Source organism: Marmota monax, unplaced genomic scaffold (genome assembly GCF_021218885.2).
Source record: "Marmota monax isolate L192 unplaced genomic scaffold, Marmota_monax_Labrador192_F-V1.1 WCK01_AAM20220418_F8-fsc00112, whole genome shotgun sequence".
Classification (NCBI taxonomy): domain Eukaryota; kingdom Metazoa; phylum Chordata; class Mammalia; order Rodentia; family Sciuridae; genus Marmota; species Marmota monax.
Window position 1 is genome coordinate 499,527 of NW_026692073.1, and position 26,140 is coordinate 525,666.

At 35.8% G+C, this 26,140-nt stretch overlaps 1 protein-coding gene across 2 annotated transcripts in view; it reads right to left on the reverse strand.

Moving 5' to 3' along the window:
- Btc (betacellulin) overlaps nt 1-26,140 on the reverse strand; it is a 52,941-nt gene that overhangs the window by 15,022 nt on the left and 11,779 nt on the right. For both annotated transcript variants that reach the window (XM_046458650.2, XM_046458641.2), the window contains exon 2: nt 12,588-12,686. In XM_046458650.2, coding sequence (XP_046314606.1) covers nt 12,588-12,686 — 99 coding nt within the window. The remainder of the gene's footprint in view (nt 1-12,587; nt 12,687-26,140) is intronic.

Here is a 26,140-nt window from a genome sequence, read left to right on the forward strand (position 1 = left end):
TAAAACCCTCACTTAATGTCAAGACAGTGCTTATTACAAATCTATATGATGATTCTGTAAATGACAAATCAATTCTAAGGGCAATTAATACTATAATTATTATTACCACACTTTTTGTAATACATGTTACAAAGGTTATAATTTCATAGTATTTCTAGCCACTTATTTAGATACATAGTTAAAATTCTATGTAAGAGAGTTATAAGGGATGCTAGATTTTGAAGTAGAAGTCCCACAGGTGTTAATAAGGAGAGAGGGAAAGGAAAATAAATAAGTCCTAATCCATCCTTCCACACAGGTATATGACCTACAAAAGGTAGAAGTGCACAGAAGAGAATCTAAGAATTTAGAGAAACGTCCTCTGAGCCTATGAAGTAGAGCCAAAGGCTTTAATATTATACTCCTTGGCTTCCAGGCATCTTCCCAATAGGGTTTTCCCTCATTTTACAACCTGCTTAAGCCAAAAGGTGAGATAGAAAGTTTTCTATTTTTTAAGTTAATTTTCCTTCTTATCTTGCCAACTAACTGTGATTTTAGAGAATGGGAATTCATGGTGTCCTTGAAGAAAAGCAAAATTTGAAATTTTATTATAATATAGGATTCCCGCTTGTCCTATATCTAATGAATTTGCTATAGAAAAGTAAAAGAGGAAGTTGTGTCTCACACATTCACTCTTACCCCTTTCTAAGTTACTGGGAATGCCTGGGTTGGGGAGGGCAGCAATAAAGGCAGATCAGCAAGTCATCTTTTAACCAGGTTGGCCTGTGGGAGGTCTCAGGACATTAAAGGCATGCTTTCAAAGGGGTTGCGAGACAACAATCTCTTCCTCTCTCTTTGCTTCCTGGCCACTATGAGATGAGCAGCATCCTCCCCCAACAAGGCTGATGCACAGCCTTGCCACAGACCAAAAGCAATGGGGCCAACCCATAGACGGAATCCTCCAAAACTAGGAGCCAAAATTAACCTTTCTCATTAATAAGCTGATCATATCAGTTATTTGTTACAGTAACAGAAAGCTGACTCATGTGTTGAAGGGTGAGTATATCTGTATGCATTTAAAATTGCTCAAGGCTGGGAGCCAATAAAGATCAATGGACAGACAGAAAGCTTGTATTCCTTTTGTATGTCAGGAATACACACTATGCAATTCTAATGTATATGATGGATCCTTTGCTGATTCTCCCTTGCTGGTTCTTCCTCATTTCACTCTCTCTCTACAGTTTTACAGTACAAGGGTGTTCCATGTTTACTCATCTCTTCTCTCCACACTCCTTCCCTGACTGGTTTCATCATCTCCTTTCTGTAAATACATCTTTAGGGCCACAATTCCCAAATGTAGTTTCCATCCCAAGTATCTTTCCTCAATGCCGACAACACAACTAGATCCAGTTGGACTCCAACTAGCATTTCAACTTAACCCTTCCAAAATGTGATCCTTGATTTTTCCTTCAAACATGGTCTTTCCTTAACACAGTAAATAATAGCCATTATTTCTGTTATTTAGATCAAATATTTTGGCAATATCTTAACTTCTTTCTCTCTTGCTCTACATCCAATTCCTCAGCAGAACCTATTGACTGCATTAAGAATACATGTAGAATTACCCAATTATCTCCTCAACCCTGGTCTAAGCCATTTCTAGGCTGCAAAAAGTCTCCATGGCAACATGTAACTCATCTCCCTGCTTCCATTGAGGCCCTCTTCACTGCCTAGACTGTGTAAGAAATCAGAGGATGCTGTTAAATTGACTCAGAGTAAAAGTTGATGTCCTCTTAGTCCCTGGCAAGGCCTCGTGGGACCTACCTGCTGACCATCTCTCCACTGCCTTTCTGACCTTATCTTTACCCATATGAACTCTTCATCCAGGGCACTTAGAAGAGCACCTTCTGCTTAGGTGCAGGTGATCATGAGTATTAGTGGAATGAATAAACGCCTTACTCGGGTTGCAAAATGGCAAATTTAAAATGGAATCCTTCCTTAGCTAGTAAAAATTAAATCATAGACACAATTGGACACAGAAAAGATTCCTGAAGATCACCCAATTCACTTTTTCATTTTACAGGTTACAAGCTCAGTCTTTGAAAGTTTAAGTGACTTACTAAAGGTCACATAGCCAGTTATTAGAAAAGACCCGCTCCAGCTCCATATTAATTCCTCTCTCAAGAATCTTTTGTCCATTTAGACTTTACTTCCAAGCAACGTTCCTTTTAAGTATTTCCCTCATGTTTCACATTTTTATATTCCCACATGATTCTAAGCAGTTTAGGAGATGGTTTCTCCAAAGTCATGTTAACTGTGTGACCTGAAACAAATTACTTAGTCTCTCTGTGCCTTGATTTTTTTTATCTAAAAAATGGATAACAAAGACAAAATTATAAATTAAGTGAATTTATATATGTAAAATAGTAGAAAGGTATTTGGCAATTAGCAGAAGTTTGATAGATGATGGGTGCTATTGTTTTCTTTTAAGTATTATTGGTATGATGGGTGGACCCTAGATACCTGTTAATGTAATACAATAAACACAGCAAAAAAGGGAAGAAAACAAAATAAGGAAGGAAATAAAGACAGAAGGAAACAGGAAGAGAGGGAGGAGAAGGGAAAGAAAAGGAAGATGGTTTATTTAAAGTCAGTTAATTATAACGTGAGAACAGGCCAATCCAGTTTCAATCCTGAAAGATCACTCAAGTGTGTTCACCATAGCATATGTATTGCTTTTAGGTGATATTTTAAGGCAATGCAGTGAATTACCCTGCTAATATGAAAGGATAATGATAATATCAGATAATAGCACTTCTGATGACACAAAAATTTGGAAGCCCATTTTCTGGTTAGCATTTTCAAATTCAAATCCATTGACTTTCATCATGTTTAGAATCATCCTTTGGGAGGGGTCTTGCTGTTTTCTGAGTAGATTAAAAATAGACTATTATGAAAAGGAGAGTAAACTACAGAAATACTGAATATTTCTGGTTTATATTTCTAGTTTCTCATTTGATTCATCAATACTGTCCAAAATACAGCCAAGCTAGAATCCTTTCTTGCTCCATTTCCTGGACATATTTCTCAAATAGCAAAAGATATTATTATATTTTCAAGAAGAACAATATCTTATCCAGAAAAATCCAAAATTGTCTTTCTGACATCAAATTGTGGTAAACAAACTCTAGTCCTCTACCAAGCTACTAATCTATTTGTGCTTTAATTGTGCTAATAATGTTACTTGGGTATCATAAGATCTAGAAATGCCAACCTGAACTCTTAAAAAGGAGTAAAATGGATAGAAACAAAAAAATGATGGTGAGACACAAGAATCAAGGATTCTTCAATTTGGAAGCTGTAGGAAGAAAGCAGGATATGACCAAAAAAAATTATTTGGGCATTTTTTGCAGATCACCTCTGAGAAATTATGACTAAGGGAAATTCCTTGAGCAAAATCCAGAGAAAGGTATGGATTTTAAGAGGGGAACCAACTTCCTCACTGATCTTCCTAAGTAGAAGGGAAGAGGAATCTAAAAGTCCAAATATTATGCAAGTAATACAAAATTAATGCAATTTTAATTTTTAAAATTTGAATTTTAAAAGTTAAAGATATAGACCATATTCCACAGTTTCTACCCTCTGAGCAATTGGCTTTTGTACAATGGGGACCACGCCAGTATACTAGGACCATGCAAGAGGTCAAGTGTCACTGATTACTAGGGGAATATGACAGAGGGAAGATTTGCATCTATGGGACAGTCTTTTTTTTTTTTTTTTTTTTTTAAAGCGTATCAAATATTTATTTATCTGGGCAACAAAGGACTATGATACATTGACAGGCATGGAAAGTACTGCCAGCACAACTCAATACAATACAACTAGAACTGCTTCCAATATGGCCAGTGAAAATACAGAATACCAGGTGGTCCCAAATGTTTGGAGTTCTCTGAACAAAAAGAGTGAGAGAAAGAGGAAAAATCCCTAACCCTTGGTGTAAAGACAATACTCATTTATTGCTCAAATGATGCTTTTAAGGGAGGACAGTGGAACAAAATGATTTTTTTTCTCCTCCCCACAAGACATAGAAGGGTTATCAAACCACTCAAGTTTAAAATTTTTGTTTCCAGGGTCCAATATCACTTTTTTTTCTTTCAGTTCAATGAAAAGCTAAATGTAATACTAATTATGTATAAAATTTTATTTTACTTTTTTTTATTTGTTCAGCTGTTTCATTGTCATCTTTAACATGCTACAACAGGGCTAAACTCATGAATCCCGGGAGGGGGGGTGGGAATCCCCCAAACCTTGAATTTCTAAATAAGTACCATGAACCACATGAGGAACTAATAGGGAAGATTCAAAACCCACTAAACAAGAGGTAAACGAGATCACCAGATAAATTAAAAAAAAAAAAGGGCGAAAAAACAGACTCACCATATTTACAAATCCCATTAAATTACACATAAATAAATATATACAGACATGAACACTGATTCTATGGGACAGTCTTTAAAGGAAGACAGTTTGGTGCTAGAAGAAGAAAGACACCTGAGATAACAAAATGGCTGTGAAAGACTGAGGATTACTCTGTTTAGGGTTTCCTTAGCCCCTCTTTCATTAAAGGTTATTGGAGGAAAATACAAAAACAACATCTATTTGTATTCCATAGAAAATTAGAAAACAGGGAGTAACAGCAGAAAGACAGCAGAATAAAGAGGCTTCAACTCTCCTCCCCTTCACTGAGACATCAACAACATCAGACAAATTCCCTTTGTGAGCAATGCAGAAATTCATTGAAAAGCTCCTGTACTCGAGATGAGTGCAGAAACACCCCCATGGGTGAGCCTCTCACCTCAGTCTCTACCCAGAGTACAGTGCCATGTGATTAGAACTACCTGCTCCCTGCCTCCCAACTCCATATCCTAGCTTCTCCTTTGAAAGAGAAAGATTCAGAATGCATATCCAATACCCCAGCACTTACAGGGGCTTCCCAGAAGATTGGTTTCTGTCTTGTTTGTTTTGGAGCATACTCTACCCACCTGGGACCAGTGATATCAGAGACAGCAGTTTACATTGGCAATTCCCTGGCTCATCCTCTGGCTCAGCACAGAGTAAGCAGAGGAAGAATACTAGTGCCCACCTTCTCCCCAGGGAGTAAAAGAGTTGAACTTCACATTCAATATATGACTTGTCCTATTTCATCTGAGGGTTGACAAATGACATGTTTCTGTCTTGCCTCTTTTGGAACACTAACAGGACCCAGCATACTCTAGCCGCCTGGGAGCCAGAAAGAACAGAGACCATGGTTTGAACTAGCAGCAATCATGCACCCTCCACTAAGTATCACAGAATGAAATCGCCAAAAGACCTTTTCTCAGATTCTCCCTGTGGAGAGAAAACGTCAGGAAGACTATGTAAAGACCCAACTCTTCCCAAAGCTGTCAAGAGACTGACTTTGGTCTAATTTGTCTCAGAGCACTGATGAGACTTGGCATTCTCTTGAGTCCAAGGGCCATTAAGAACAAAGGAGTCAGAGTAACTAGCATGGAAATTTGAAAGGTCCTGACAATATCTAACTGGATTGATTGATGAGGGTCTCGTCTCATATAAGACCAACCTGCAAAAACTGTGAGCAGTAGGCATTTTCTTCAATATTCAAATACCAGCAAAAAGAGTCAAGGGAAATGAAGAAAGAGTGAAAACTGTCACAAAGAAAGGGTCAAAATAAACTAATCCCAATGATATGAAGAAATATACCTGACAGAGAATTCAAAATAAATGATCATAAGGATACTGAACAAAGTCAGGAGAACAATGCAAGTACAAAGTAAAAATTTCGACAAAGAGAGAGAAATGCTTAAAAATATTAAACATAAATGTTGTTGCTGAATAATAATGGAACTGAAAATTCACTAGAAGGTCAAAAGCAGACTATGTCAAGCAAAAAAAAAAAGTGTCAGTGAACTTGAAGAAGTCATTGGAAATTGTACGGTCAAAAAAGAGCAAAAAGAGAAAAAGAAGCTTAAAGGATGATTTAGTCAACTTTTTTTTTCTGCTATGAACAAAAGGCCTGAGAAGAACATTTTTAGAGGAGGAAAAGTTTATTTGGCACTCACAGTTTCAGAGGTCTCAGTCCATAGACTGGGATCCATTGTTCTGGGCACTAGGTAAGACAGAACATCAGGGTAGAAGAATGTTGTGGAGAAAAGAAACTCAGTACATGGCACCAGGAAGTAGAGAGAGATAGTTCCACTCTCCAGGGACAAAATGTATATCCCAAAGGCACACTTCCAATGACCCACTTCTGCCAGCCACACTGCCACTTGCCTATGGTTATCACCCAGTTAATACATATCAGGGGATTAATACCTGATTAGGTTAAGGCTCTCATAATCCGATCATTTCACCACTAAACTCTCTTGCATTGTCCCACACATGAGCTTTTGGTGGACACCTCATATCTAAACAATAACAAGGGACCTACAGATCACCATCAAGAAGCTCAATATATAGTTTATGTGAGTATGAGGCAATCAAAATAGAGAAAGGGCAGAAAGCTTATTCAAATAAATAATGGACAAAATTTTCCAAATCAAGGGAAATAAATGGATATCCATACCCAGGAGGTCCAGTGTATCCCAAATAATAGGAACCCAAAGAAATCCACACCAAATCTCATTATAATCAAATGGTCAAAAGTCTAAGATGACGAGAAAATATTTGGCAGCAAGACTTTTCATGTACAAAGGAATCTCCATTAAACTGTAAGTGGATTTCTCAGTAGAAATCTTATAGACCATAAAGGAGTGAGATGACATAGTCAAACCACTGAAAGAAATAATCTGCCAACCAAGAATACTATATCCAGCAAAATTGACCTTCACAATCTAAGAAAAAGTACAGACTTTCCCAGATGAAGTCAGAGATTTTACCACCTCCAATGCTACCTTACAAGCAAAGTAATGTGGAAGTCAAAGAATGCTAAATAGTTATAAAAATCCCAAGAAAATATAAAACTTATTGGTAAATGTGAAATATATAGACAAATACAAAACCTTCTATTACTATAATGAGAAAGATATATTACTTTTAATTTTAGTTTAAAGTTAAAAGACAAAAGTATAAAATGGTTATAAATATAAAATATATTAATGGATATACAATAGTGTAAAAGTATAAACTGTGATATCAGTCACAAGGTGTAGAATGAAAGGAAGTATTTTTTATTGATTGAAGTTAAGCTGTTTCCAGCTTTATATACTCAATCTTAATTGTATTTTATGAAAGCCCCACGGTGACCACAAATAAGATATGTAAAGGAGACACGTAAAAGAAAAAGAGAAAATAATCAGAGCATATCAATAAAAAAAAAAACTCAACAGAACATAAAGGAAAACAGCAGGAGAGGAAAAAGACTACAGGATATAAAATAATTAACAAAATAGCAATAGGAATTTCTTCCCTATCAATAATTATTTTAAATGTAAATAAGTTAAACTTCCCAATCCTATGCTATAGAATGGCTGAATGGATACAAAAACACAAGATTCAAGTCTATGTCTTGCATGGCATGGAAATGAATCACTTTAGATTCAAGAATATATGGAGGCCAAAATTGAAGGGATGGACAGAGCCCACACAAAGGGTAAACAAAAGAGATCAGAGGTGACTAGACATATATTAGACAAAATAACCATTAATTCAAAATCTGCCACAAGAGATCAAATGAGAAAGATAGATGTTGTACTATGATAAAGTTTTTATTTTACCAGAATGATAAAACTATTGTAAATATATATGCATTCAACATTATAATATCTAAATATATGAAGCAAATATTGACAGACATGAAAGAAAGAGATAATTCTCACCATGCATTAGTTAGCAATTGATTTGCACAAGTCCAGTAGACAGAACACTCATACAACAAGCAAAACAACATTATTTTCACAGGCAACAAGGAGCAATAAAATACTAAGATTTGTGGTGACCACCAAAGCTCCGGAAAACTACACGGGGAGAAAGGAATCTAATCTGCATGTGTTCCATGTGGTACTGCAGTTGAGGAATCCTGAAAAGCAGCTTTCCCTGAGATTTACACAACGGGTAAATGAGACTCCCTAGGATAAAACTATGTAGGATCTCTTCTTCTAGCAGGGACAGGAACAGAGTCCAGGCTATTCCTGTCAGTAACTCCTGATGTGATATGAGTGTTCTGATGATGATTCCTAGTACATTTTACAGTTTTTCGTGGGAACTAATTACAGGTAAGAAAAGGAAGATATCTAGGATGGTCCAAGATCATCTGGGAAACTTTCCTGTAGATAGCAATACTATAATATTAGAAGACTCAAATAGTCCACTTCCAATAATAGAGAGACCATCCAGACAGAACATTAATAAGGTGATTAATGGTGGACTAAACAACATTATAGACCAAACAGACCTACCTGATAATTAACAAAACAGCAGCAGAATACACATTTTTCTCAAGTGTGTTCTTCGGTATGGATCACATGTTATAGTACCAAAATGTCTTAACAAATTGAAGTAGATTAAAATCATACCAATTATCTTTTCTGATCACATTGAAATGAAATTAGAACTCAATGGTAGCAGAAGGAAAACTGGAATATTCACAAGTATGTGAAAGTCAAACAATACACTCCTGAAAAATCAATATGGCAAAGACAAATTAAGAGGAAAATTAGAAAATACTTTGAAACAAACACAACATATCAAAACTTAGGATATGTAACGAAGCAGACTAATAAGGAAGTTTATGATGGTAAATATCTACATTAAAGAATGAAGTAAGATCTCAAATAACTAGGTAAATTTACACTTTAAGAAACTAGAAAAAGAGGAACAAACCAAGCCTGAAGTTCATAAAAGGGAGGAAATAGTAGAGATTAGATTACGAATAAATGAAACAGACAAGAAAATCAATAGGAAAAAAATTAAAAGAATTAAGAGTTGATTTTTTGAAAAGGCAAATAAAATTGATGAATATTTAGCAAAACAGTGAGAAGAAAAGAATAAATAAAGAACAAAATGAAAAAGATATTACAATTGATGGTACAGAGATGAAAGGCATCACATGAGACTATGAAAAACTATACACCAACAAATGGAATGATCTAGAAGAAATGGATAAATTCCTAGAAACATAAAACCTACCATAAGCATATCATAAGAAGAATATCTCAACTCTTGTAACTAATGAGATTGAATCGAATCAAAAATTGTTAAAACAAGGGGCTGGGGATACAGCTCTGTTGGTAGAATGCTTGCCTCGCATGCACAAGGCACTGGGTTCAAAACCCAGCACCACACACACACAATTACATACAAAAAGAGGTATTAAAACCCTTCCAAAACAGAAAAGTTCAAGACTAGATGGGTTCTCTGGTAAATTCTATCAAATATTTAAATAATTAATGCTAAATCTTCTCAGGCTATTCCCAAAAGTTGAAGCAGAGAGAACACTTCCAAATTCATTTTGTAAGTGCAGCATTGTGTGACCTCAAAGCCAAACAAAATCACTCCAAGAAAATCAAATTACAGGCTAATGCCTCAGATGAACATAGTTGTAAAACTCCTCAATAAAATACTAGAAAACAAAATCCTACAGCAAAATAGAAGAATGAGACATCATGAGAAAATTAGATTCATCCCTAAGATGTGAGGGTGGTTCCATAGGAAAACCAATCAATGTGATTTCAAAATATATTACAAAGATAGATATAGTGTTTGCAACAAGTGTGGTAGCCAGGCATGGTGACACAGGACTCTATCCCAGTGGCTCAGAAGACTAAGGGTAGGATTGTGAGTTCAAAACCAGCCTCAGCAACTTAGCAAGGCCCTAAGCAACTCAGTGAGACCTGATCTCTAAATAAAATACAAAAACAAAAAGGCTGGGGATGTGGCTCAGTGGTTAAATGGCTCTGAGTTCAATTTACCCCATCCCCAAAAACAAAACAGTGTGGGACTGGCATAAAAACAGACATAATGCAGACCATGGAACAAAATAGCACAGAAATAAACTCATGTATATATGGTCAACTAATCTTCAGCAACGGTGCAAAGAATACAAAATGAAACAGGATTGTTTCTCCAATAAATTATGTTTTAAAACTTGATATTCATATGTAAAAGAATGAAATTGGGCGCCTTTCTCACACCATACACAAAAGTCAACTCAGAACAGATTGGAGACTTCAATATAAGACCTGAAACTGTAAAATTACTATAATCATTGGTAATCATTTCTTGAATTTGATATCCAAAACACAGTCAACAAAAGCCAAAATCAAGTAGAATGGCACCAAATTAAAAATTTATTCACAGTAAAGGAAACAACAGAGTGGAAAGGTACCTATAGAATAGGGGAAAGAGTTTTCAAATTATATATGAGATAAGGAAATAATATCCAAAGCATATAAGGAGCTCTTACATCTCAATCCAAGAAAACAAATACTCTGAGTTCTCAACTGGACTAAGGAATTGAATACGTATTTCTCCAAAGACTAACAAATGGCCAACATGTAAGGCATTCACACCATAAATCATCAGAGAAGTGCAAATCAAAACCATAATAAGATCACCTCACATCTGTTAGCATTGCCATTATCAAAGACAGAAAAAATGTTGGCAAATATGTGGAGAAATTGGAACCCTTGTAAACTCTTGGTCAGAATGTAAAATGGCACAGCTACTATGGGAAACAATATGTAGGCTCCTCAAAAAAAAATGAAAAATAGAATTTCCATATAATCCAAAAATCCCACTTCTGGGTATTAATTCAAAAGAACTGAAATCAGAAACTCAAAGAGAGATTTGCACTTCCATGCTCATTGCAGCACTATTCACAAGAATCCAAAACTGGACATAAGCCATGTGTCCATTGACTGAGGAATAGATAAAGAAAATGTGGCATAGAAATTCAAGGAAATGATATTCAGCCTTTTAAAAGAAGAAAACCCTACAATGCATGAAAATGTGACTTAACTTGGATGATACTGTACTAAATGAAATAAGCCAGTCACATAAGGACAAACATTATTTGAATTCACTTTTATGAAGTATCTAAAACAACAAAATTTATAGAAGCAGAGAGTGGAAAGGTGGTTGCCAGGAGTTTGAGGAGGGAGGAGACGGTAAGTTTCTACTCAACAGGTATGAAGTTGTAGTTATGAAAAGGAAATAAATTCAAGAGATCTTCTGTATTGTCCACCTTAAAATTGATTAAAAATGAAGATCTCATGTTAAATGTCTTGCTGCAATAAAAGTAAAATTAGAAAACACATTTAGGGACTGGCAATGTGGCTGAGTGATAATTGCTTGCCTGGCATGCACAAGGCTCTGGGTTCAATTCCCAGCACTGCAAAACAAAACAAAAACAAAAACACATCTAGGAGTAGATTTTTGAACATTATCAGTCATCAGATGATGGATAATTTCCCAAGGGAAATGTGAAAATGTCATCATTGAAGACATCTGAAGCCAGACTGAAGAAAAACACACAATCACATAAAGTTGGCCTTGTTCTCCCTACATGGGTGACAAGGCCAGGCCCACACAAGCATGACCTAAGACACCAGTGGATGCCACAGCCTATGCACACCCTCCAGCCCACCCACTGCTCTACAGGATGAAAGACGAAGACTGGGCTGGAGCTAATGACTCAGCTCAGGAAGAGTTGCTCAGCATGTTCCTGGCTCAGCCACAAAGTTCCCAGAGTGCTAGGAAAGGGACACTCACATCAAGTCACCATACTCCCAGCCCAGAAAAATTTCCAGGGAACCTAGAGGCTCCTCTCCACTCCACCCTACTCTTGTAAATTGGCTTGTATTTTGTTTTTGCTATTTTTTTAAAATCAGACAATACCTTATAGAAGACAAGATCACATAATCTAAACAAAATAAACAGCACCTTAGACTGGGGGTCAGCAAACTATGTTCCAAGGGTCACATTTGGCCCATGACCTGTTTCTCTAAATAAAGTTTTGTTGGAACACAGCCAAGCCTATTAATTTGCATAGCATGAATGGCTGCTTTCATGGTATTTCAGCAAGGTTCAGTACTTCAGCAAGGGCCAGATGGTCCATAAACCCTTAATAAGGAAAAACTCTGCCTTAGAATGATAACTTTGAGAAAATTAACTCAAGCATCTCCTTTACCTTTTTCTCTTTTTCCAAGCAGAGAAAAGAAAAGAATTTAAATTTAAACAGTATGTTTATGAATCTAGTGCAAGATATCACAGGTTATGGTTCATGTCTGGTACATCCAATATAGTAGTTAAGAATGAAGGTACTGGAAGTCAGAAAGACCTGAGTTCAAATCCCAGATTTTCTATTTACTAGCTGTGTCACCTTGGGAAATTTGCTTAGCCTTTCTAAACTTTATCCTAAAATAAAATTTTAAAAAATATAACTTTACTCAGAGGGCTGTTTTAAGGAATGAATGAATTATTGCATGTAAACCACTTAGTACAAAACCTTGTACATTACTCTGTGCTTAAAGAACTGCCTATTATTATGACTTCTATTATCAAAAGATTAAAACAGGGAGATCAACTTTCCAAGATTGAATATGAAGTATTACCTGTGCAGTTTTCCCCAAGATCTCCACAGAGAGGGCCATTCGTTTCAGGACTTCTGGTTGAATTTCCATCAGCCACCACACAGTGGAGGATCACTAGGCCTTTAAGTACAAAACAGAACCAAAAAAATAAGCATTAGAACTCAAGAATTTGCTTAATGTGAAATACCATCTCCAAGTCATAATCCACTTAGGAGACTAGCAAGCCTGTGGCTCTGTACCTCTCTCCCAGCCAGGCAGGGGAACAGAGGCCAGAATGTCTCATATTTTCAGCTAAAGATGGTATTTTCAAGCCAGAGTTCTTATACCTGACTATGCATCTTAAGGGAGGAGACTTGGACATATCTTAGGAAGGAGCCTGAGATTTGCTTTAAAATAATCCAACATGGAAATAAGGGTACAAAGTAATGAGGAAAAGACAGAGGAAACAAGACTGGCTTCATGGTGGTAATTGTTGAAACTGGATGATGGTGTGTCGAGGTTCATTATGCTGTTCTCTCTAGTAAGTATATATCCAAAATGTCTACAAGGAAAAGAGGAGAGGATAGAAAAGGAGAAAAGGGGAATATAAAGATGGCTTAGGAAGTAGCTAGTCCTGAGTTTAAGACCTGTTTATCAGTGTTAAAAGTATGCTAATCTGGTGTGTTTAAGTCAGTTTCACTGCTGTGACCAAAAGACCTGACAAAAACAAAACATACATAGTATAAATAGTCATTTAATAAAAGTTTATCTTGGCTTATAGTTTCAAAGGTTCAGTCCATGGTTGGCTGACTCCACAGCTCTGGGCTCAAAGTGAGGCAGACCATCATGGTGGAAGACCATGGCCAAGAATAGCTCAAGATGCGGTAAAAAGGAAACACAGAGAGAATGCGCTCCATTCACCAGGGACAAAATATAAACCCCAATGAATGCCCCCAGGAATCTATTTTCTCTAACCGCACCCTACCAGCTTACAATTACCACCTAGTTAGTCCAAATCAGTGAATTAATCCACAGATTAGGTTAAGGCCCTCATACTCTAATCAATTTCACCTCTGAATATTCTTGTATTGTTTCACACATATGCTTTTGGGAGATACCTTATACTTAAACCATAGCAATGTGTTAAGAATTCAAAGCACCGAAGATAGTGTTGGCATATAATCAGTGATCAGTAAAACTTACTCATTATTATGCAAGATGTAACTTAACCTCTCACTGGTTATATTGAAAATTATACAGTTGGCTAACAATTTCTAAACAGCACATCTTCCCCAATTCATTTCAATTCAACCAACATTCTTGAGCATCCAGGAACACACAGGTGAATAGGACATTCCTGACCCTCAACTTGCTCTAAAGCAGATAACTAAAGCAGATAAACAGCCAACCAATTCTTCACAACACAAAATAATAGTCCTACAGCAGAAAACTGCAGTAGCCAAGAAGTTCAAATGTCAGATTATTCAAAAGGGTCTTTATAAAGACAGGCTTTTTTTCCATTTTTAAAATTAGAAAAGATTTTTCTTAAAGAAAGATATGCTACTTGGTGTTGGCAAAAGTAAAGAGAAATGGCAACTCAAATCCACTTGTGATGGATAAACTCATACTGCTTATCTATAGATTTAATTTGTAATCTTAGATGTGTAGATTTAATTCTACAGAAGTTAAATCAAAAAATAACTCAAAAAATGTACAAACCTTAAATCCAATAGCTACATTGCTAGTAATTTTTCCCAAGGAAATAATTCAGAACACATAAAAAAGATTTAGCTAGCTTTAGAAACTTTATATATGGTGTAAGTCAGAAAAAAATAGAAATTACCTAAATAGTTAACAATAGAGGATTGATTAAATACATTTTATTTATCTTCATGTAATAAGTTTTAAGCCATAAAAATTGATGTTCAAACAACAACAGCACATTTTAATATATTTCTAAACAAGAAAGCAGACTATAGGATAATCATTTAGTGTGATTTGTGTGCATGGGTTTCTTTGTGCATAAAGTGTAAAAAAACAATTTGTATAAATAGTTACTTAATAAATAAATACAGAGTTGCTCACACTGGCTAAGAGGGGATTTTTTTCTTAATCTTGCTTATTTGTGCTTTCCAATTTTTTACCAGCACATTTTGTTTATTGCAACAAGAGAAAAAGGAATGACTCACTTTTTTTGTCACAGTTTGGCCACCAAATTTCTCAATTATTTACACGTTTTCCCCCCAACATTTGTCTCTCCCTTTACACTTAGAACAAACAGAAGCAAACAATCACTTAGGGTTTCTCAAACACAGAAACTATGTATTACTCATCTTCATAATCTCGGCAAATGATACAGAGCATAAAGGATGAAGAATGACTCAGTCAATCTATAAACAAACAAAAACCTCAAAATCAAAAATCGTAGTAGCAATTTCTAGTGGAAGATAATAAAAGACATTTAATCCATTTCCAAAATTCCACACATGAACTTTCTTTATGGGGCAAAATGAGGACACCTTAATTTTACAGTTAATCTGTTCTAATAATGGAAACTCAAAAGAAAGGTAAATGTCAACATCTACAAACTGGGGGTAGCAATATCTGCTCAGGGTTTGCAAAATTAAGTTTTATCAGAAAAAAAAAACACATGAATTGGCACATCTTATGCAATTTTTAGTCTAGTTGCACTCCTTCCACTATCATTTATAACTTAACCCATTATTCTCCACCTCCATCTGATGGAAGGGACCCCGATCTCATAAAAACCTTACCCAAGCCCTTTCAGCTGGACCTCACTCCACATGCTGGCTTCACTTGGCAAAAGGAGGCCACCATCATCAGGTAGATGCAGAGCCCCTGGGGAGGAGGCATCTTCAGCCAAACCAGCACCCAAACCAAGCAGAGAACCTGGAACAACATGCACTCTACCTCCCACTTCCCACCCACAATCTTCAGTCCAGCAACTGATGACCATGAACAGAATTATTCCTGAAGAATCATTTCCTTGACCTGCATAGTTTTTCAAAACTGAATTAAGGCAGTTCATATTAGACCTGAAGTTTGTGCTTCTCTCAAAATTACAGGAGGTCTGGCAATGAAGGATTTTTTCCTCTAATAACTGGCTGGGACTAAGAATCAGGTAACTCCTTTAAGTGCCACAAACTATGTGAGACTTGCTGATCTCATTTATTTTAACAGTCAGGATCCTAGTGGACATTTGAGTTTGCGATCTGAAAGAAGTGATACAGAAAACAGAAAAATGCTCTCAAACCCATCTACCAAATAGTGAAGTCTATTACAAAAAGGGTACTCCTGTTCCATCCTCTCAACAGATATTTATTAAGCACTATGTATTTGGCACTGGTGCAAGATGCTGAAGTCTCAAAGATATTATCACTAACCTCAAGGAGATAAAATACTAGAAAACACAGACACACAAATATTCAAGTAAAGTGTGATCAGCATAGCAACAAAGATAACACAGGAGTTACACCAGGTGAAGAATCAACTCGGCCCAGTGGCAAAGACTTCATAGAGAAATTGAGGTTTATAATGGATTTTTAATGAGAAATAAATGATTTTTAAAGCATCAATGAATACTTGTGAAAAACAAAAATATGTAAGCAATATAATCACAGTTTATCATTTGTTTCAGCAGTGGATAATAACTATGCAGTTATAATAATATCAATAGTGATAATTGAACAAAAGATTATCATAAAATTAGGGCCACTTGCTAGCACACGTACACCACCTGGGAGACTGGTAGTAATTAATCAGTGCCTGTGCTGTACCAGTTCTTAAGTTTTGAGTATCATCCTGAAGTTAATGGTTCTAAAATTATGAAAAAGCAAGAACTCAATAGCAAAGATCTAAAGCTGACAAGTCAAGAAGTAGCATCATAAACAAAGTATTTCATAATACAGAGGCGAATAGCAGAAGAAACTCCTAAAAGAGGCAACAGGTGCTGCCTCTAGGGAGGTGGAAAGGCAAGAAGGTGTGGTGTACAAAGATCTTCTTATTATTTTAAATCTATTTCTACCTACTTCTTTATTAAGAAGAAAACTTTTTTACAAGATAATAAATAACATGTTAGTTAACTAGGGCATGCTAAACAAAAAGGACAACTGTATAAATACATGTCATGAAATAACATGACTTGTCCATCTTGTTTTCAGGGTGGGGATTGTGAAGGAAGAGGAAATTGGGAAGAAAGTGGGTAACAAAAGATCTACATGCCATGGTACGTTGAATTCTATGATGCAGCTAAGATGTGACCAGTGAAAAGTCTAAAGCAAAAACCATAATCATCCTTTTCCTTTTTCAAATTTGAAAAAAAATATGTTAATGTCAATATTTAATATTTCAGACATTCCTAAATCAAGATGCTAGTACTGGTTATGGAGAAGAATAAATGAATATGAGGGATTCACAAGGTTAAATCTGAAACATTTGGCGGGGATTGATCATAAAGGAGTTGGAGATGACTCAGAGTTTGCAACTTAAGTAACTGCTTAATTCATTAGCAGATCTCAGGTATATGGGAAGATTGTACCTGAAGAGTAATCCAGTTTTAGACACTAAATTCGAGATATCTGTAGATCATCCAGGGGACAATTTATGGATATATAAATCCAGAACTGTAGAATGAAGTCAGAACTACAGGTTCTATATTTGGGAGTCATGAAGATTCATTCTCCTGGTACTAAATTCCATGGGAATGGATCTCTCAGAAAAAGCTGTGTGAAAAGAGAAAGCTGATTAAGGATAGAATTCTGAAGAATATCAATAAGATAGGGTGGCAGAAAGAGAAGGGCCCTTCTGAGACTGAGAAGAGGCTACAGAGCTAGAAAAAAAAAACTTCTTCAGAAGAAATTGAACAAAATACAAATTGTCAGAGATATAAATATAAGAAATGAAAAGCATGCATTAGATTTGCACTAGTAATATGTTTCTAGAGAAATCTCAGTAGCATGAAGAATGTGTAAATAATTGTAGATTACTCTTCAAATACATTGAACTTAAAGAGAGAGATTAGTCAACATATACCCAAACAAGAGAGTTTTTTGTTTTGTTTTTTTAATGTGAGATACTTGACAAGAACAAGTCAGTGATAAGAGAAACAAAGATGGGCTACCAATACAAGTAGAAAAACTAGGAAATTATAGCCTGAGAGCCAGGGCCTCTTCTGCAATGTTTAGTCTCATGTTGTCAAAGTTAGCCATTCTGTCAAATATAACTTCAATTTGAGTAAATGGAAAATCTTTGGAAGACAAGAATTAAAATATATTTTATATTCTATACATCTCATTTCATTGTTCAAAGAAATCCCATGTCTGGTTTTAAATGAATGAGAAGCATCAAATGGTTTTCTCAACCCTCACACTATTGACATTTTGGGCTGGATACTTGTTTGTTGTAGGATACTGTATACTGCAAGTTGATTAGATGCCAATAGCATCCACCCCTGACTCAGTTGTCACAATAAAAAATGTGCAGATATTGCTAGATTTCCCCTGTGGTTGTAGAATGGGTGGAAGATTGCCTCATCTGAGAACCACTGTAATTCTCTTCAACCAAATTTATTTTAATCCAAAAGGTAGCTTTCATTTTAAATATACCCCTTTATTCTGAATCAATTGTGCAGACTTCAAAGTCTTGAATTTTAACTTTAAAATTTTTTTTAGGGAAAACACCATTATCTTATAAAAAGATCACCAACCAGACGCAATCATTTTTAATTCACTATATGACTTGAAAGTACTCAACAAACTGTCTTGATCATTTTTCCTAGGAAAACCTAGGATCATAGTTTCCTTTCCCATCCCATAACCTGGTTTATAAATATCAATAAAGTAAGAATTTTTAAAGAGACCATACATTATTAAAATTATATTCTCTATCATCAGGGAAAACACAAATTGTATTTTATGGAAAGTGTGGTGTTTATGAAAAATAAAAGATTTCTAATAAAGAGAGTCACAAATTACATTCAACTTCAGAATTAGTAAGATTCTAAGAATTTTCAAATATCCCACAAACCAACTCTCACCTCTCTGGAAATTGTTCCCTGGAAGAATTCATCAATTCCACATTTAAAATTCAATAGAGAGACTTCAGTCTCTTCCATAGTATTCCACTTCTGGGAGACCAGGTGTCCATGCTTTCAATCACACCCATTCATTCTTTCAAAAAATATATTAAGCACCTATTTCCAAAGCTCTGTAGGTGCTTCTACATGTTGAGCTAGGGTTTTCCTGTTTGAAGTCACCTAAAATAAGTCTAATCTCTCTTTCCCATAACAGATCCTCATTTTCTAGAAGCCAGCTATCAACGTTCCAGAAATGGATTTCCCTTCTTCAGGCTAACCTTGCTGGTTCTTTCAGCCATATTTTATTGGACATGATGAAGATTCCTCAAAAACCATCCATCCTCCCTAATTACATTCAAATTTTCAAATATGTAATGCATTGAAAATTAGGGAGGATGGATGGGCTTTTGAGGAATCTTCATCATGTCCAACGAAAAGGTAATGCATTTAAACAAAGTGTTATCCCCCATGGCCTAGCAAGAACAGAACAGAGTGGGGCTCTCAGCTCCACACTTGCAGTAAGGCAGCCCAGAGTACATCAGCCCTTATGGATGTCACATTAAATGTTAGGGTTTATTCTGCTTATCATAAAATAAAGCTTTTAAATTTCTTATGCTGCTGGGAAGCAATTGTATTGAATTTTTTTTCTTTGTTGCTGTGTTTTGTTCTATGTTTGGTTTTCACCTGCGCCAATGATTTTATACTTGACTCCTTTCATCCATACATCCCTGCTTCACAAGGTCTGCAGAATTTCTCAAATGTGTTAAAGCAATAAAACTAGGATTAGACAAAATAATATAGTTAGCTATGCTTGCTAAGTGACTACAAGTTGAGTCCTTTTTTCTAGGACTAGTTTTAAAATATCAACTTCACTCGTAAAATTAAAGAAAAAAGGGAAAGAAATCCATCTCTATTTTAGTGAGCCAAAGCTCCATTTATTTTTATGCACTTTGAGATTTTCAAGTTAAAAATTACAGAGTGTAGTAAAAGTATTATCCCTGTCAGTCAGCATGGGCAGTGAAGTCAGTGGGAACAATGCAAGCATTCAAACAGGGGCAGACTGACAAGGCACATGACACTCAGTCTCAAAGCCACTGCTAATGCTGAGGTAAGTAGTGCACCAGCTGGGTCAACTATTTAAAAAGATCATATGTGACCAACTTAAACAGCCATGTACGTTACATTTGCCTCATCTCTGAGCTGAATTTTCCATTTTTAAAGCCAAGCACATTTTGTGTTTAAAAATATATGTATAACATGATCACAAAATGTCCATTTGTTTCTATTTTCATGATTTAGGACATTGACATCTTAGGTACATTGAAAACTTCTACTTGTGTATACCAAATCCAATGATTTCTTGCCTCCACATCAATTTCATGATTGGAATCACATCCTAGGATCTATTGGAAAATCCAGTTGTAAACCAAAGGAGCCCAAAGGAGAATTAATCAATCTATTGGTTCAAACAGAAATTGAAAGAATATTTCACAGTCAAATCCCTGGAATTTCATTTATATTAAAAGGAAGCAGAATAGAGTAACAGGAAAAGAAAAGTTTTGGGGTCAAATGGAGCTGCATTTGAATCCTCAATCTGCATTTTAATTGTCAGATTTGTGATTTTGATGGTTACAAAATCACCGAGTTTCAGGGTTTCCTTCTGTAAAGTGAGGCCCAGTATACCTAACTCACATGGATGTGGTAAAGATTTAACTATGTGCTTAAAGACAGAGGACGGAGAAAGGAAATTAAGAATATTTAACCTTCATAGGTAATGTTTTGCAGAGGAAGTAAAAGAAGGGGAATTATAATTATTCTGGTAAAAACTAGGTCCTCACGCTCATAAATGTTTAGTGTCAAATATCTTCATTTAGAGTAAAATTTGACTTATGTATATGGCTGTGACATAAACTGCAAAAGCTAAATGTATGTGCATACACATACCACTACATTTAAGCAGTGTGTTCATATAGATGTACTTAATGAGACAAAACTGCATTCTGGTCTCTCCACATGCTGTTTCTCCCTAGTAGTTTTTAAAGAGGTTAATATTCCTCAGCTGATTAATGGAAATGTGGCATCTTCTACATGTATGGCTGGTTGTATTCTCAGTACAGTTCTGTCTGTGATTCAGCATGCCATTCATGACGTTTGGGGTTGATGATGCAGTTGGTTGGTTAAGTGATTCAATGATACAAATACAGTTGATAAAGTCAGATCTGAGACAGTACTATTTCACAACCCAGTGGATATTAAATCATATTAATTTCCAAAGAAATACAGTTAATTATATTTTTGAAGTTAAAATCAACGCTAGGGTGAAAAAATTGTAAGCATTTGGAAATTTCCCATTGCACACATATTGTTAAGAAGAAAAACAGAATTTCAAATGTACATACCATATGAGAGTATTTCCCAAGTCCAAACTGGGGCCGTATCTAATGAGGAATTGGGGAAAAAAATAGGGCGTGGAAATGATACTTAATTATTTTTGGCTTGCGGTTGGCTGAGACTAAAAAAAGTTTAAAAAGTGAAGTAGCTCAAGTTTGACATTAGTGTTCTTCTTTTTTGTTATCTCCTTTTATACCTTTTTGTTGTTGTCTTGTGCCCTGTGATAAACTAATATCCTCATTCTGGTTTAATAGTGCTAGAAGCAAACCATATTCTTTAAGACCTTTTCCTTCCTGAATTTATTTGTTTTCAAAGCAGACTCACAAGGAGAGAAATTATTTCACTCAAAAGAACTATTCTAGCGTCTAGAGTGTCTCAACCTGGCCCTTTTAGGAAGCAGAGACTAAGGCATAGATGAATAGGTTTTCACTTCATTTGAGAGGTACAATCCCAAGGCCTTGAGAATAAGGAGAAAAGGAAATGAAGCAAAGAAAGGGGCAAAGCAATAAAATATGCAGCCCCCTCATGCTGGGCACACCTCCAAAATGAGCCACAGTTTCACAGCAATGTTCCCAGGTGGCCTGTTCATTCATGAACAGGTCACATAAACGGGTTCAAAAATGAACTTCATCTTGAACTAGTTACAGAAGAAAGAAGGAGAAACTGCACCGGATCCAGTCACTATCATCAAGAATTTCCCACTAGACACAATCCATCCCACAGGGTGTCCACTCCCTCAAAGACTATCCAGGGCCCAGAGGGTGTGGGCAGAAAGCTGACCAACAGGCTAAGGAGGCAGTTAAAGGCCACATTATTTTCGTCTCAATTCAATGTGGAATTGGGGCTTCAGAACAAAGTTTCAGGACAAAGAGGGATTTTTCAAGTTCTCTCAAGTCATATCACTCAGAGAACTTCCTGTTCTATCATACTAAAAGACAGCCTTCAGAATTCTCAGGGCCACCTGGAGTGGGAGAGAGGAAGGCAAAGAAAAAAAATTATCTTCACAAAATAGATTTCTGTTCATTCAAAAGCAAGAAAGAAAATTTTGAACTCTTTTTTTTCAATATTAAACTCTACCCCAAATGGAAGAGACAATATCCTGATGTTTAATAAAGGCTAAGAATGATAGATAACACTGTTTTTCAACTTATAAAATTACAGTCTTATGTTTTTAAATCCCACAGAGGGAAACAATTGAATAATCTGTTACATTTAAACTCAGATATCTGAAAACTGTCAACACTGCAAGCATAGCTTTACTAGTAAATTGACCTCATCTTTTTATGTTCTATCATTACCATTATTAAATGCAAGACAAGAGTGACTAAACTGACTGGAAATCCCATAATAACCTAGACTTAGTTTATTGGAAATCATCAGTTATCAGAACTGATAACTAAATTTGATTCCTATTAGCTTTATGATAAGACTAGGCAAGTCAGACTTTGTAACACTTTAAATAAAAAGCTCTGAGCTCACTGAATTTTCATAATAGTTTAAAGAGAGGAGGCAAAGGAACCAAGGAGAGAGGATGATTTGTTTTCAAGGGGGATTATCTATGTGCACAGTGAGAAGGACTCATGAGTTGGCCTCCGGATCCTGTGATAACACAGTCTCTGACCCATGAGGAAACAGTCATCAAACTTTAATAATGGTGAAGAAAAGAACACAGGGTTTAGGATGGTTGCTTACCCAACCTGAAAATGCCCCAGAATTTATGCTCTTTAATTGAATCAGAGTAAGCCGACCCAGTTGAATATCAATCCATGAATCATTAAAACTATTCACAAAGATCAGAAAATAAATAAGTAAATATTTTAAGTGTCAGGTGTATAGAAAATAAATTCTACTGCAATTCCAAAAGAGGCAATGTGTTAAGTTGGAGAAATCATAAAGAAAATTCCACCAAGAAGTAGGGAACGGAACTGGACCAAAGGCAATGACACTGAAATGATTTTGGTATGTTTGAGGGACAATGAGCAAAGCTGTCCAGCTGGAGTGAGAATTATACAAAGAAGAATTAAGAAGGGCCTTCTTGATGTGGATTGTGTGACTGTGAAATAATTCAATTGATTTTCTTGTGTGACCTATGAAAATAAGGCTCATTAAGCAAGAGTCACAGCACATATTTGCAGTTGAAGCTTCGTAATGTCTGCTCACCACATCCTGAAAGACAGATTCCCAATTAAGAATCTGACTATGTTAGAAAACCACTCAATAAGTACTTAACAGTGATGACTGCTATTGGATAGAAACCATCAAGAAAGAGGGGAAGTGAAGTTTATTATTCTGCATGTGGTCTCATCTCACATTTAGGTCAAACTTACTCACTCTTCTTACCCCCCACTACAGGATGCTTGTCATTTATCTAAAGAAAGTGACTGGAGATTTTTCTCACAGAAGTATTTTAACACTGGATGACAATGTTAGAAATAAGTGTCTTCTGATATTACAATATATGAAAATTTTTGTCAACATGATTTATCAATTATAATTGTGTTATTTTCCCTTGATGATAAGATCATGTTAATAATTATTATCCAAATGTATGGTAAAATATAAAGTATGCAGTGTCTTCAAGGCATAAATCGAGCCGGGGAAATGTGAACGGTATTATAGCCAGAGATGAGGAGTGGCAGAAGAAATAATCAAGTAATTTTTTTTTCAAAACTCTTCTCTACTGGTCTCCCAGGTCTCCAAGGATCCTCCTGCCTGTCTGTCCTTCCCATAGGAGTCTGTCTACTAACAGTTTCACTGAAACTCTATTGTCCAACTTACATTCTCAAAGTGCAATAGCATCAGGCTACATTCCTGAAGATATAACAAAACTAAAAGTCATTTGGTCTACCACCTGTCTCACCTAGGAACCCCTCTACACAAACCCAAAGCTCCAGGCATAGGAAGCTCACTACAACCCAAGGCAGCTGAGTCTGTTGCCTTCAAAACTCCATTTGGGAAAAACTTTCTCCCAAATGAGGGGGAGAACTGTCTTCTTCCTGGAATTTTAGTTGGTTAGTCCAAGAAGTGCTCTCTGAATCATACAGAGAAAAATCTTCATAGAAACAGCTTTTCAAATGTGTATAGTTGGATCTCATTAACAAAAATTTATTTTTTTCTACCCACCACCCCAATCTCTTTGTCCTCTTGGTTATGTGTGTGAGTGTGTGTGTGCGCGCGCACGTGTGTGTATTCGTTTGGTTTTGTCACTTATCACCAGTCTCTGGTCCCTTATCTTTGAAAAGCACCAGTGATTTCTTCATAACCCACTCACCAGCAGCCTCTTCCTAAGCCCCAGTCTTCTCCACATCCACAGTATTTAATATGGCTGACCCTCCCAAAATTTCCATCTAAAATCTGGCCCCTCTTGGCTTCCTGAGTCCCTTTTCACTCATTTCTGCCATGTTTCTGACTCCTACACCATAAATACAAGTGCCACCAATACTTCACTTCAGGCTTCCTTTTTCCCAATTTTTGAAAAAAAATTTGGAAAAATAAACATCACATAGAATTTATTATCTTAACTTTTTTAAGGTATACCATTTGGTGTGATTAAGTGCGTTCACATGGTTGTGCAACCATCACTACCACATATCTCCAGAATTATTTTCAATTTGAAAAATTAAAACTACAAACATCACATTCACTCCCCATAGGCTCCTCTGCCCAGCCCCTGGCCATACCCATACTACCTTCTGTCTCTATGATGGTACACTCAGTCTTCTTTTTTACAATGTTATCCAAAATGCTCAGGGATTCAGTATTTTAATAAATATTTACTGAGGATTTATTGTGTGCCAGGCACTATGCCAGGTCCTGAAGTTATAATAAACTGACCAATTCATTTATATTTCTAGCTCTACTTTCTCAACAGTAGATGCTTCAAACTAGGCAGTAATTAGAATTTCCCCCAGAGTCCTTTTTGGAAATGATTTTTCAAATCTCATAATAATTTCATATTTACAAAAATGCAAATACATAGCATTTCTAGCTCCCCATTCCCCATTTTCAGCTTCCTCTAATGTTGTCAACTTACATCACTGCAGTATATTTATCAAAACTAAGAAAAAACATGGGCACATTACTATTTACTAAACTCAGACTTTATTCTGATTTCACCAGTTTTTCCACATATCTCCTTTTTGTGTGTTAAAGTTCTTAATCTTCTCTGGTCTTTGACAGTTTCTTAGTCTTTCCTTGGTTTTTGTGACCTCATTGACATTTAATAACTACTATTCAAGCCCTTTATAGATTGTCCTTTTCTTTTGATATATTCCTCATGATCAGACTGGGGTTATAGATTTTTGAAAAGAATACCATGATGAAGTGTTGTTATTACATTGGAAGGGAATACATGATATCTTCAGGATATCATTGGTGATGTTAACCTTGATCACCTGATTAGAGTAGTGATTACCATATTTCTCCACTATAACATTACTGTATTTCCCCTCTTATTAGTTATCGTGTATGTATGTTAAGAACATTTAACATTAGAATCAATTGGGGTATAATTTCTCATTTTTCTGATTGTACAGATTGCAGAATCACACTGGTCACACAGTCACCTATATACATGCAGCAATCACAATGTCTATTCTATTCTGCTGTCCTTCCTAATTGATTCTAATGTATGAATTGCCAAGATCATTGTAATGTCATGTGTAGCTAATAAAAAAAATGAAACGCTACTTAACCATCCAGCAATAAGTCAGAGGAACAAGCTTATCATCTGAGAGACTATGTGTACAGTCCAATAAAGTTTACTGGCTCAATATTTGCATTTTAAAAAAGAACATTTAACATAAGATCTACCTTCTCAGCATAATTTTAAATCTAAAATAAAATATGATCAAGCATAGGCAGTATGGTAGATCTCTATGATTTATTCATCTTTAATAACTGATCTTTATATCTTTTGACCAATATTTCACCACTTCCCATTCTCTTCAGTCTCTGGAAACCTTCATTCTGTTCTCTACTTCTCTGAGTTTGACTATTTTAGGATACTCACATAAGTACAGTAATCTCACCTCTGAGATCAGGTCTTCTATGTTCATTGCAGTTTTTATTTTTAATAGCAAAGACAGAAACAAGGTAAATATTCATCAAC